The sequence below is a fragment of the Stigmatopora nigra genome, chromosome 2 (genome assembly GCF_051989575.1).
Source record: "Stigmatopora nigra isolate UIUO_SnigA chromosome 2, RoL_Snig_1.1, whole genome shotgun sequence".
Lineage (NCBI taxonomy): Eukaryota > Metazoa > Chordata > Actinopteri > Syngnathiformes > Syngnathidae > Stigmatopora > Stigmatopora nigra.
The window spans coordinates 4,965,790-4,981,074 of record NC_135509.1 but is presented as its reverse complement, the minus strand read 5'-3'; the positions used below and the strand labels follow the sequence as shown (position 1 = coordinate 4,981,074).

Below are 15,285 nucleotides of genomic sequence, written 5' to 3'. Positions count from 1 at the left end.
CTATAAGTCACACTTTTTCCACAGTTTGGCTGGGCCTGCAACCAATACTCAAGTATAACTTATATATTTCTATTTATTCTCTCTGACCATTGACAAACTAAGTTAACAGATGCCTAATTAGTCTGTTGTTCTCCATTTTACTATCATTACTTTACCATATGTTTTTTCTTGGTTTGTGATCGAATATAATATGATAAACAATAATAGTGTTGTTTTTTTTTACTCTCCATTGTGTACTGGCTGGTGTGACTGTTACACTGGTTTGACTTCTACACAGGCGCAACTCATAGACTGCAAAATACTGTATTTTTTCAACCACTACAATTTAATTAAGTAAACAATACTAAGTAAAGAAATTTAGTCAGGTTAGGGATATATATGCATAAACATCAATGAGCAATTTTTGACGTGAAGGTCCTTTTTTGAATTATTAAAACCTAGTATAGTATGATTTAGTTGTGTACTATGCCCATCTAATAGCTTGTATATGAAGTCACTGGTTTGCAAAAAATATATCATAACTATATTGAAATAACAGCATCACTTCTTACCTGCTCAATATGCATGAGAGTTCAGAAAGCTAACAACACATTTACAAAATACGTCAACAGCTTTTATCAAACCTTGACTTTATTTACAAGTAGATTTTCAGCTACCAATACAAGTTGACACTTCACTATATTGACACTTGATGCAAAGTGGAACCTTTATCAAGCACGACATTGAGGTGTCTATCATTCTGCTTTTCAGTAAATAAAACTGATTCAAGCACATGCTTGATTACTTCGTGTTTGAGAAAGTGTGGAAAAAAGTACAATATGTATGTAAAAGTTTTTTTTTCTTTAAATCCTAGAAATACAATTTATTTAATGCCCTCCTGTGCTCTACATCCTGGTTAGATTAGGTTCTATTGTTACCTCAATTGACACACAGAAGTGTGCAACTGACAGAATGACAAGAACCATTGTTTATTACCTCTGATTCATCTCATCGTATTTGCATGAAAAGAGCCTGCTAGAAGAAGGTGACGATTACTGTTGTGAAAGCAGAAAACGAAATAGGGGCTTAGTTCAGATCCACCATAAGCATGAGTACCCACCCGGCCATGTGTCACCTGAATGGAATCAAACAATGACACCCACTCGTGGTTTGCTGCTCTTGTTAATTCCACGGGCGCGAAAAGCATTCATCTTTATAAATAGCCAATCTTTAGTTGTTTTCCTCCTCTCTACATCTAATGCTCTTGTTTGATTTTCTCCAAATTAAACTCTAAACCCGAGCTGCTTTTCTCTCCAGTCTTGGCTTTTTTTAATGGCAAACTGCTGGCTGGAAATGTATTCAGCCACATTTGTGACAATGTTCAGTTGAATTAGGGCCACTTGGCATTGACTGTGTGCATAAAGACTAACAGGCCACACAGTAGAGATGAACTCAGTCCCCCGTTGTGTGTCCAGAGAAATGATTATCAGACTATTCTCAAGTGGAGGACATTGAAGAAGATATTCACTCCATTGACATACCATAGTGTGCATATCAGTGGCGGGGCAGGCGGCATTCTTGCAGTTTCCAAATGTCAAATGCGTGTTTTTTTACTGTATTGAGCAATCGCTGCAGTGGATTAGCCCACAAATGGGAACATGTTTCATTTTTACACCAAAAATATAAAGTAACATTAGTATAGTTTAGGTAAACATTATTTGAATGCTGTCAAAATAGAAAAAAAATCAACTGTTCATAATTTGTAAAAAAGAAATGTCTGTCTAATTGGCAGTTTTATGTTAATGATTTAAAGTGATAAAGAAAAATCCAAACATTAATAGAATAATTGATTAGGACGTGTGATTTTAGAGACTCCTTTGGAGAATAGAAGAAAGAAGAAAGGGAAATCAATATGGAAATGCTGTATTGAATGTTATGGTAGCTTTGACTAAGTGAGGAAGCAAAATATACTCTGTTCTCTTAGCTTTCTAGTCAATGCAGTACTATATTTATTTCAGGACCTTCTGCCTTCTTTTTCCATGTATGAGTGTGAATGGTTGCCCGTCACAATTTAATGTCCCCCATCTGGAGCCCATTGGTGGATGCGATAGGCTCCAGCATCTCCCATGACCCTTGGGAGGATAAGTGGTATGGAAAATGATAGAATGAATGAAAAAAATGCGGGAGATTGCCTATGATTGTTAAGAAAAAAATACATTTTTGAGTACTACTGATGTTTTGGCAGAATTATTTCCCTTTTTAAATTAGTGGGCAAATTTAGCAGCCCGTAATTTTCATGCAAAACATTTTTTCATTTATTAAATGTGCACTGACCGCTCAGACTTGAATGCCAACAATTCCCTTTTAACCATTTTGCTTTCATGAGAATGAGTGCACCCCTCATCTCCATGTTTAATCACATGGACCACATTACCATTCTAACATATAGCAGCAACATTAATGAATACGATGCAGATCAGTGGCATTAAAGCCATTATGGGTCCTCTAGATAAAAGCCTGTCACGTGGTTCTTTTGTCGGTCTGGACTTCTTTTAATAAAGAGCAGATTTTCAATTTAAAGTTGTAGGTCTGATGCAGACAGACGTTTAATTTCCATTAGTTTTCTAAAGCGTGCAAAGCATTACGAACACTTGAAAATATTAATAATGCCACCCTACATCGAGCATGTCAAAATAATGGAGATGAATAGAGAAGAGAAATGTAAAAAGTGCATATTGTGGGGATTATTCAAAAAAAAATCAACTGATTTGCTTGATTATCTACATTTGTACTTTTTAACGACACTGTGGGTTTTAAATTGGTTTTTTGTTTTAATTATATTTAATTTGATTGTGTTATGGAGCTCTGCTAAACTGTCCCATCAGGAAGCATTGGAGCCTGAAACTGCCTCACTAATTTGCAATAGAAAATGTGCAGAGGAACTAAACGCTAAGCAGTATTTTTACCAAATACCTACATTGCAATGAAAACTAGATATTTTACAAGAACCTTTACATCAACAATAGGCTCGTCAAATAGTTCTTTGGAATGTGTTTTGTTAAGTATTAACCGCTCGTAAATGTTATGCAAGTTAGAAACGAGAAGAACGTTTCAATTGGATAGAATTGGGGGTAACATTTGCTGCACAATTTAGCTGTATTCAATACGTATTTTTATGCCAGTCTTGGTACTATCAATGGTAGGTTACATAGTGCAAAAGAGTAGTCGTGTAATATCTGGGCTTTTGGCCATTGCGAAGGAAAAATATGAATTTGTAGCCCTGGAGCAAAAAAAGTGTAAACTTTGACTCGTAGATATACTTGGTAGTGCTTCATAAATCACCCTTGTTTTCTGTTATGAGACTCTTACTACATTTACTACACATTGTGTCACCAGTGTCAACTATATATCATTTTCATTTCCAAATCAAGTTGGACATTTTGTTTCTACACCATATTTCTCTTCCCTAATCAAAAAAGTATTGCTGTTTACTCCAAATTTCTTGTCTTTTTTTTGGAATGTTTATAGCCTTGCTGTCTTCTGGAATTTTTACACCATTCATGACATCAACAATCCTAATATTCAATGTGTGCTTTAAAATACAGGAAGTATTCGTTCATAATTCTATTCATTTCACATATTTTGTCAAGGACTCATAGGCCATAGAGCCCAATATGTCCGTGTTTTAGTATCTTTGTTGCCATTGATTACATTCAGAAATGAACGTATTTGATTAAAAAATAATAAGTGGAGTTGTATCCACAAAACTAAGCATTTACATATGACTTTCAGTAACATTATCATTTGTAGAGTTGAGCTGCATTGAGGTTAATACAAAGGGATATATTTGCTTCCTAGAAAACATACATTTGTAGGAGAAAAGGTTGCCTCAATCACAACATCACCAAGCATCGATCTGTTATTTCTGCAAGGGGAAGAGAGGAAAAAGTTTAACTTTCAAGACCTTGTGGTAGCTATCTCAAGTTCACATTGCTGAATATACCTTGAGCTCCTTTTCGCAGCTTTAGGTGGATTCACTATTATTGGTCTAAACATATTTGACTAATGGTAAGGCTTTCAGTTCAGGTGTAATTTGTTGTATAGTTTTTGACTTTGCTTGCTTATTAGACAGATCAGGCTACTATGGGGAACAAAATCACAATCCATAAGATTGCATTGATGTCAACTTAGTGAATCGCTACACCGTCAGTGTCTGCACAAAGCAAAGGAAAGCATCTGCCACTATTCTTGTCCCATTCCTTTACTGTCAGCTACCATTCTTATGGGAATCTTTTTCTCTCCCTCTTCAGTGTAATGTTTTATTGATTTATTGGTAGTGTGAGAATGATCCATTTATCCCAGTCTCGGGAGAAATATGAGTGTTGTTGTGATGTGTTCTGGCTGAATAGTCCTGATTTTAATGGAAGCCAAGGAGTGACAAAATGATAGTTGTGTGAAGTCTCCAGCAGATGCACCACTTGAAGCCACAAATCAGTCTCATACCTACTGAGTCTAAATTCCATCCTATATTTGGTAATTGGCTCAAAAGTTTGGTTATGGTTGTTGGAGGCATCAATTAGAATGAATTGCCATTATTTTGAGACTCTGAGGTCCACATTTATCAAATGTAGTGTACTTTTATTGCATGTAGAATGGACTTCAATTAAAACAAATGCACTTTTGAGGGGGAAATGCACAAAAATACAATTTAATCTGCAGAGGCAATACTGTCCATTGACAAAAATGCCTTTTAGGCAAATATAAATTGATTTGATGGTGCAAAAGGAATAATACATCTCAAATTGGAAGGGCGTAGCCTCGATAACACGGAGAAAAAGATAACCTTTTCAGTTAATTTGTGAGAAAATGAAACAGACTCACTGTAACTTATCTCATTTTCACTGATACCTGATTACATCACCAGGAGGTGAACAAAAAAATGGAGTATGTTTTTCTGTATTTTTTAATGAGTCTCTCCTGTTCAGTAAAAGCAAAAGAGAAAAGTCGAATACTTATAGTATTCTGCCTAGTTTTCATGTGTTGTCCAATCTAAGGTGGGCAAAGTGGAGTTGAGGGATTGAAGGGAGCTTTTTCCCTGAGTGCTTGTTCCCGATGCCTAGAGCCCCACGACAATCCCCCCCCCCCCCCATCCATTTCACTCACACGGAGAGGAAGATTTCTTTTGGATTTCAAGGGCTTTTCAAAGCTGCCATCACTTGCTTTAAATTTATAGTCACTGGAGCTAAGTAGATCTTCAAAGGGAGCACCCTGAACTGACTGGTATTGGCAGAATGAAGACACAGTATATAATCAAGGAAAATTGACTTACGTAGGAAGGCCATGAGGTTGAGAGAGACATACTAAAAAACAAGTAATCGGGGAGATGGATAACGTGATTTCTATTTTTTGAGAGTATGCTTATCCACAAGCCTTAGGGTTACAACAAACAAGCATTAAAAGGAAACTGAAATAATTCAACATATATGGATTTAAACAAGCATCATGGTTCGATTTTCCATGGCAACGCTCATTTCTATCTTCAAAATTCTTTTGTTTAGCATTTTTCAAGTATATGAAGTATTACTGCAGCTTCTTATGTAATGTAGTCCTCAATCAATAGGTTGGTCTTGAATTTGCTTCTTTTTTTATTATAATTCTTTCAGTTCTAGTATATGTTACCAGTTATGCTAACTCTAACTCAATACTGGCGTAAAGATATTTAACAAAATTATTAATCAGTACTCTTTAAATATATATATTGCATTAATGTATTTTTTGGTCATGTATTGGCTCACGGATTAGGAAGAAAATAATCAAAATGAACTCGTATATATGAGGCTGACATCTTTTGAATAGAGATTGAATAAAATATGTATGATTATTGTGGACATTAATAGCCTCATATGGTACCACTCACGCAAATATATAGAAGCTTGCTCATACTCTTTGAGATGCAAGGCAACATTCAAGTTGTCAAGGTAAGTGGATGGCAATGATGACTGGTATACAATCAGTATAATATATTTTCCATAAAAAGAAACCTTAATGGACTGGACATCATGTCAAACATTGTAATTAACCTTGCATGGTTTTTAAATCTTGTACCACCAGGCAGTAGAGTTTAGTTTATTTTCATACTATTCACAACTATTATCCTTATTTTTTTGATCATTGCAAATTTGATGGATGGCATTGTTTGGGGGTTAAATGTTAAATGATTATTTTTACCTATCCAATTCACTTTTTTTCAGTGGTATGTGTATGCAAAATATTTTACAGTAAAATAAATTATATAAATATCAGTATATATTAATGTACCATTATACAAAAGGTCTCGCAAGTTCCACAGGTATTTTGTCAGCAGTGTAGTTTGAAACAAATACAAGTTAACTATCATCCAAAAAGTGCCAGACATGGCTGCTCAGTTTAAATGTGGCTGGCAGTTTGACAAAGAGTCAATCTTTTCCGCCTCATTACATTTTGTGCAGAGCCATACTGAAACAAAATGTCAAAATCCATTTGCCACTGTGCTTTGTTGACATGTACAGAAAAATTACTCTGCAAGACACATCTGCTTTATTGGAAGTATTACATTTTTCTTATTTTGTGAGGCTTGACCTTCATCACTCTTGATATTTTATTGCAAAACATTGGAGATTAAATAACATATGTACACCCAGATAATATAAGTAAAATTAAATACATTATGATTATAGTGAATATGTTACAGAAACTACATTGAGTACTTTGCAAAATGAGTTTTAGTTTGGTAGGTTTTTGGGATAGCAATGTTGCCTTTTACTTTGTCATTGTAGAGCTTTTCGGTCATTGCAAAGACAAACCGGGAAAGTACAAATAGGGATTTTCAACTGGCCTAACCATCCACAAGGGAGGCTTCAATTATAAATCATACTTCAGTCAGAGCCTTCTTTGAATGCCTTATTCTTTTTGGGATCTTCTTTGCCTAATCCTCTGCAGAATTTGGGGTGGTCTGTCTCTTTAGGGACATGCGTCACACACTCCACTCTGCATTGTAAAAGAGCCTAGGGATTTTTTCCTTTTTTCTATTTTTAAAGGAAAACTAAACATATATTATTCTTGGAATGGAAATGATTGTCAGTTACTTTTCTGATGTCCAAGTGATACAAATAGATTTTTTTTTGCGGTCTCAAGATGCCATTGGTCTTCCTGTTCTTCTACTACTCTTCATTGACTTGATCTCTCTCCCTTGCCTTTATCCGTTATCGCTCACCCAAAATTCTATCACTGCAACATTAAAGGCAGCAGATAGGTTTTCTTTGTATCCTAGAATGCTGCATGGATTGCTTCTGCACTGTCTATGAAATCCTCTTTACCATTCCTTCTTCTCTAAGATCCCCTGCAACTGCCACTTCATCAAACTGTGAAAGCTGTGCAAAACCATGATAACGCAATCAGAGGGAGTCCTTAGTCTATTGCAATGACAACATGAGTTGTCTGTACAGTAGTAATCGCGGTTAATGTAGACCAGACATGGCCGCAAAGTAAGGTCACCCCTATTTGAAAAAATAATACAAAAAAATAGTGGCTTCCCCTTGAGAATGGATTTTCACAATTTTATAAACTTAATAAAATAATAATAGTATTTCTTTATAAAATCATTAATAGCAAAATAAATTGTGATAATCTCCTAATTTTTAATATAATATACTTTACATACCACTTTGTCTAAGGCATTTTCTTCAGTTTTTCTTCTAGTTTTTTTTGTACTCATCTGTTTCTTCACACACATCAGATGTGTTTAGTGAGTTGTTCCTACTGCAGTATTTCTCAAAGAGTGGGGCAGGCCCCCTTAGGGGGGCACAGACCCATGTCCAGGTGAAGCCATACCTAGGAGCTTGTGACTTATGAACCATATTTATTCCTAGACTAAAATAAAGTGGCGTTGCACTCAGTGAATAGCAGTGGCAGAATACTATTTTTTGGTCAGGAGGGGGGGTCATGCAACAATTAATTGTTCCTGGTGGGGGGTGCAAGTAATAATAATTGAGAAGCACTGCCCTCAAGTAATGCAGAATATGGTACAAGATCCTAGAATTGCTTGCTGTTCTGGATTTTCTCAATATAAGTGCAAAACTGCAAGTTTTTCTGTACTTACTGTGGCACAAAAAAAAAACCTATCAACAGATTTGATTTTGATTGGTGAATGGGGCTTTTGCCCAACAGCAAACACTATTACCTCGGCTAATGGTGCTGCTTGGAAATCCAAGAAAGAAGCTGCCTGAGCTGTGCAGTCTGTTGCATTTGCTATGAGGAAAATTATCCTTACAATCCACAGTCAGCATGTTCAGCTTTAGGTTTATCAGAGGCAGGTGGATTTATTTAATGCCAATATATATAGTCATATTTAAAAGATCCTCTTAGTTAATAACGTCGGAAGACTTGCCAAATATGATTTTTTTTCTTGGAATTATTTGACGTGTAAATTTATGAGCAAAAAAGTGACTTGTCATTTCTGTATCTTAGGTCCATTTTTTCACTAATCGTGTATTTTTCCTCTATCAATCAATCCAACTTGGCTGCAATGACACATACTAAAAATGATGTAAGTCATTCAAGGTTTTCCGGATTGTTCGATAGACACTCATCATAACACAGTGCCCTTCATCCATCATCTTTCCTATTTTTGTAACTCATGTCAGTAAAGAGTGATGAGGCATTTGCCATCCACAAGTAGTCAAAACAGAAAGATTCATATACAACTCTATAGAACATGGGATTTGTGAGGGTGTTTGACTCTGAAATTCTATTAAAATGCAGAGACATCAACACACACTTGCTCATCAGTGCCATCCCTCACAATATTACTCCTTAGGGGAAAAGCAACAGTTGGAATATGAATTACAAAATCAAAAGTTATAAAATGAAGATGATTCCTGGTGATGACACCTCTCACTATATTACATTCTGATTCTTCTGTTATTTATTCAACTGTTATTTATTATTTCATCAAGGGCAAAAAACATGACAATTTCCTATTGACAATGAATGCATGACTGGATAATTCAACTAGATGTTTTTTTAATCCTGTAAAAATGACCATATCAGATCCTATTTCCATTATTTCTTTATTCCTAGGGGTATACTAAAAGCCAAAGCTATATAAAAAGGAAGACAGAAAAGATAATAAACATGTATATGTAAAAACGAATACAAGTTGACACATTACAAACTTCACACAAATCTACATCTTAATGCTCTCTGGATACAGACTTTGTATTTGTATATCAAGTGTGCCAAGTGCTTCCAAAACAGACAAATTTATTACAATTTAATTTGGAGGGCTTGAAAAAGGAGTAATTAGCCAGTTTTAAAATATTTTTATGTGGTATGTTTTTATTTTGTAGCACTCCATCATAGCGAGTAATTCACAGTAATGCTTTCTACCACTTAGTTAAATAAACTTTTTTTTAAAATCCGGAATTCCCTGTGGCATAAATTATAATCATTTTATCCTATTTTACGTTATTTCTAATGTCCAGGACCAAAATGTGTTTTTATTTCTAGGTATTATCTGTGTGTGTGCGCTACTTTTTTTCTTCCATGGCATTCTTTTCCTAGTTGAGTTGTGTCACACGAGGTCTTGAAGGGAAGGACATGGCTCTCTTACACAGAGAGGTGTCCTGACCTTAAATCTGGTTTCCGGTGCCTTGCGGGTCTACTTGTAAAATAGAGGCCATGACTTTGACTGAAGCTTTCCTCCTACAGTGAGACTCTAAATGGAGGCCAAGAGAAGATGCAATGAATCACTGCCACACATTGGCCAATACCAATTATTTTGGCTGATGGTGGAAAAAATGTGTTATCCCTTAAGTTAGTTCTAAAATGTAGCAGACACATACATATACACATACATACATATATATACACATACATATATATACACATGCATTTATATACACATACATATATATAAACACATATATATACACAAATACATATATATACACACATATATATATATACACATACATAGATATGGTAGGTCTTAACACAGCCATTTGTTTTATTAAAGAGTCTGACAGCTGATGGGAGGAAGGAATGCATAGCTTTAGCACTTACTATTTAGAAATGAATACTGAAGTTGTTAAATATTGTTAAAAATGAGCCCCAAAAAATGTCACACTATTTGAAACATTGTGTGGTGATATGAAAAAATGTTGTTTTCTTTTTAACCGAACGCAGCTTTATGAACGGCGCCCCAATACTGCAGAAGGCAGTGACCACATTTTTTTAGATTTCAGGTTCACGGTCTTCATATATGACGACTTTCCGCCATTGTGATATGCGTGGGTGTCAAGTCCTCCCTAGACGTGCGTGTCCACATGTTTGCCCACTTTTCATGCATCAGCACCATGATGTGCATTTGTGCTGTCATCCGGCTGCTTCCTTCGCCTTTGTGCGTCACTTTGTTAGTGAATAGCTTCTCGTGCGTGTTTCAGGATTCGTACATTGTCCTCCAGAAACACTAAGTAAATCTCCTCAATGTAATAATTGGCTCCCTGGGGTGCTTGTATCTCTGCAGCTCATCATCGTCTTCCCCTCCAGAAAAAAAAAAATAGGATGTGCGAGATGCGATTGGGAAGTGTGCTGGGGAGGCTCTTTTCAAATCCGCGCATAAACTCTTTTGGCAAGAAGGAATGTGAGACATAGAGGCAATGGAGGACCAGATTCGGTGCAATGTGGCTGCAGGCTGCTGTCCTTCTGGCATCATTTTATTGTATTTTTCTTTCTGGCAAAACGCTGTGCCATTCAGGAAATCTGGAATTTCAAGCAGGTGATACCCGAAATCAACATTTGCTACCATTAGGAAAAAATTACAATGAATACTAGACATATGCTGGCCAAAACAGCCAGAAAAGAAGTCATTTAAAGCCCACAGAGGATGTTTTTGTCTTATCAAAGATGGCATTGGCTTACAATTTGCATTTCAAACTCCTGAGGTTGGCAAAATACTGACCTGTTTGCTTGACTCTGGGCAAATAGACACTCATCTGGTGGGTAGAGCCTCAAACAGTCTCCTACTTGCCCTCCTCCATATGTTATCATAGTCTCCAGGGTGTTACGGACTGCGGAACAGAGTGTTGGCTGCTCCATGGGAGGAAAAGGGAGACAGCTGGGCAGCCATCACAAGGCCAAAGCAGATGTTTAGGTGATTTGGAAAGTAGTAAAACTGTGAGGGTTATGCTGAGAATTAAGAGAAATTGGTTTGTGCAACAGGTTTTAATGTTATTTGTTTGTCCATGTGTTTTGTGTGGGGTTTTTTAATCCAATTTGAGCACAATGTTTGTATATTTCTTTCAACTTCACAAATCTGGAGTGACTCAATTATTAGTTTTGATGCAGATTTGAACAGAGCAAGCTGTTACAATTTTATTGGAATGAACTGGGTATTTGTATATTTCCATGCCAGTTTCTTTTTTTTTATGCTGATATCAAATGAGATGCAGATGAATTTAATAATTTATCAAGTTTTGACACAAATGCCCGCATCTTTTGATGTGGGTATTTGGTGAGGTCAAAGATGTTAATGGTGAGATTGGCATCACCAAAAGAAGGTGATTGATTGACTGATTGGAAGGAATTCAACCAGATTTTTACGAAAAAGTATTTAGTTTGTCATTTATCTCACTTGTTTTTTTTGTGTGTGTATATCTGCATTAAAGATTCACAAAATTTCTCTTCTTGTTGCTTGTGTTTTTACAGCGGGCACCACCTACATCTTTGGAAAAGGAGGGGGTCTGATTACATATACATGGCCTAATAATGAAAGGCCCAGCACGCGGACAGACCGTCTAGCTGTAGGTTTTAGCACAACCATCAAAGATGGCATCCTTGTTCGCATCGACAGTGCTCCGCGCCTGGGTGACTACATCATGCTTCACATTGTGAGTACCACTTTTGATTATTTCTGTTTCATAAAACCTCCCATACACTCCTATCAAATTCAATTGACATACACTATACATTACCATTCCTACTTTTTGAGGCCTACCGGTACTGTACATTTTTGTGTGTGTTAAGTAGGCTAGTATTTACATGTTTTATCAAATGATTTTGACGTACTGTACATTGTACATTACACTTCCTAACATAACCTAGTGGTATTGTCTGAGGCATACATGTAAATTTTGGGGGGCCTATCGGTAAACGTTTTGATGGCTAGTACTTATTATTACTGTAATTACTTGTTAATATTGAAAATACACGAGCACTGAAAACTCAAACAGCGAAATGGCGAGAAAAAAACTACGTACTATCGTGACATCCCAAAAGTGAGCATTTTTCTCATAGAAAATCAGTACAGTTAAACTCATTCATTCATCTTCCGGACCGATTATCCTTACAAGGTTTGCGGGTGGTGCTGGAGCTTATCGCAACTAACTATGGGCACTAGTTCCTAACGTAGCCTGTGTTAGATATATGATCATTATTCATTCCACAGCTTCAATCAATAATAGTTTGGTCAGATGAAAGGCATGAACTTGACGGAACGTATCTGTACAAAGGTCTTACTTGGACCATTTTAAGATTTCAGATCATGTATGAGGGTTTTTAAACGGGCACAGATAAAAGAAAATGCTCGAACTAGAAATAATGCACTCTTGTTTGAAGAGGGAGGTTTTTTTTTTTAAACTGCTAGCAAGATTTGAAAGTAATCTCTCTTTTCTGCACAACCATTAATCACGGCTTTACTTTGCAATCATGGCTTATTCGCAATGGAGTGTTATTGCAACACAAAATGTCAGCTTTACGTTTTGTTTTTCACTACAAAAAATATATATAACTTTGCGAAAAGCGTTGATGAACTCAATTTATCGTATATAAATCTTCCTAATTATGGTAGGGTTGTGAATTATCTCAGCTGTCTGCAGTCATCTTTGAAAGGCATCTGTTCTGTTGATCCATGTTTTGTCTTGGGATCTGGTCAGTTCCTTGGTTTTGGCTTTTGTTCCTATCAGAAGGTGGATACACTGCAATAGATGAAGGGCAGCCTGCCTTATTCCCAAGTAAAGAATTCTCTAGCTAATCAAAATGATGCGATGAAAGCCTGGATTACCTTTTCAAATCCTGATCTCTCATGAGACTTTACTTCAGTCAATGTCTAAAATAGCAATTCTAAAGTCTCTCTCTCTCATCTCATCTCCTTTTCTGAACCGCTTTATCCTTACTAGAGTTGCGGGGGGTGCTAGAGCCTATCCCATCTGACTTTAGGGCAGAGGCGGGGGAACACCCTGAATTGGTGGAGACAAACAACCATTCACGCTCACAGTCATACCTCGGTGCAATTTAGAGTGTCCAATCAGCCTACTAGGCATGTTTTTGGAATGTGGGAGGAAACCGGAGTACCCGGAGAAAATCCACACAGGCCCAGGGAGAACATGCAAACTCCACACAGGTGGACGGACCTGGATTTGAACTTAGGTCTTCCACTGTGAGGCCGACCCACTCATCCACCAGGTTTTTTTCCTTTTAACAGCTATCAGCTAACCTATTTTTTAACTTCTGTGTTTGAAACAATAATCAAAATTACTCAATATGTTTATAAATGTCAACTATTTAATCTTGGATTGCTGTATTGGAATATGGAACATATATATGTGAGTAGATTGTGTCAACCCTTCTGTTGGGATGTAATAGGATATCTTGCTTATATGTTCATATGTCATATATAGTGATTCCAATGAGGAAATATTGACTCATTGCAACCAATGAATAGAATTGTAAAGCTGATCTATAAAAAGACCACTAACATAATCAACCCCCATTTTATGAAGCACTTATCCCTCTGGTATCCCATACCCTAATTTCTCTACCACACACACAGTCTGACTACTACTATGAATAATGAATGTGACTCTCCGAAGAAATCAGAAAGAAAAAAAACGAGAAAAGGAGAAGTGGGGTTATGAGCTAGTCTTTTCTCGCCAGTTAATTGTAATGCCGTGCAACGTTTAACTATATTCTCTTGTGGCCTTGTGTTTAGTTTTCATTTCGGTTACGCATGCATACACAATGAATAACAGAAGAGCTGAGAATACTGTAAATGTAGTCAATCTAATTTGATTGTCAGGGAGGAAAAAGAGACTTGAATTGATGCCAGGGTAAAAATTGTTAGGAGGAGCACCATTTTCTACACCATAGTAGACTCCTCCAAGTGGTATATTCCATTATTTGGTATACAGTGGTAGAAACATGCAGTTTTGTGCAGGCAATGAACAGATTTTCCCTTTTAAGAAAAAGAAAAAACATAAAGTAGCAATTGGACATAATGAACTTATTTTTTGTAATACTATAGAGAATGTTTGTGAATGCATTTTAGTCGTTTTGCAACTTCAAATATGTATTTGTGGCAGGGAAAATACTGTTTGAAAAGCACATTAATAAATAGTGACAATATGAAAGTAGTTAAATATTTAAAGGAATGAAAAAATCAACTAATTTCTTTACCTTTGTTGTGAATCTCCACCTGGAGAATCCATAAGAAGTATCAGTATTAAATTATATAGCAAAAATATCTAATACTTACCTAATACACAGACTTCTGTATCTCTTCTTTAGACCTTTATGGCAATCTACTATCATGCATCACATATACCTGAGTACAGTATTTCTAGTACTGCAAGTCAAGCACACTATCATTTTCTCCCACATCATACTTTTCCCTGAATCAGGATAATTGGACCGACAAGAACATTATTTGCCAGTTTGTAGCTATACCAATAATATACCTTTTACCTGTTTTATGTGTACCAAAAGCTGACATGAGCAAGACTTGAGGAAAATGTGATTCCCTGATGGCCTGATGGCATCTATGTTGTCATATAATGACATTGAATGGAAAGGTTAGAGACGTGTCCTTCTTAATAGAGGTCCACATAAAGGTCTCATCAAGCCTGGAGCCTTTTAGCTTTGTCTTTCCAATTATCGGGTTATTAACAAATAATTTGACTCCTTAAGAATGCCGTGTTATCATATTATCAGCTGTAATTCATGAAGAGAGAAACCCCTTATTTGCCTGATGTAGAGGAGTAAAAATTTACAAACACTCATTTTTACTTCACATAATTAAAAATACTTGTATCAAGTGTAAAATTAATTTATGAAATAAATAGAAACATCCGAGCAGAAGTTCCTGCAACAGCTTTAACACTGCTTGGAAATGCTCACTCCATTTTTAAAACATAATCTAAGAATTTATAGTCTTTTCTTAAATCAAACCTCTATTGATTCTAGAACTAGTAAGAACATATTTTACTTCATACT

At 36.1% G+C, this 15,285-nt stretch overlaps 1 protein-coding gene across 22 annotated transcripts in view; it reads left to right on the top strand.

The window, feature by feature from the left end:
- Positions 1-15,285, top strand: part of LOC144181547 (neurexin-3b-like) — a 166,655-nt gene that overhangs the window by 103,126 nt on the left and 48,244 nt on the right. For all 22 annotated transcript variants that reach the window (XM_077710185.1, XM_077710171.1, XM_077710184.1 and 19 more), the window contains one exon: positions 11,725-11,906. In XM_077710185.1, the coding sequence (XP_077566311.1) occupies positions 11,725-11,906 (182 nt within the window). The remainder of the gene's footprint in view (positions 1-11,724; positions 11,907-15,285) is intronic.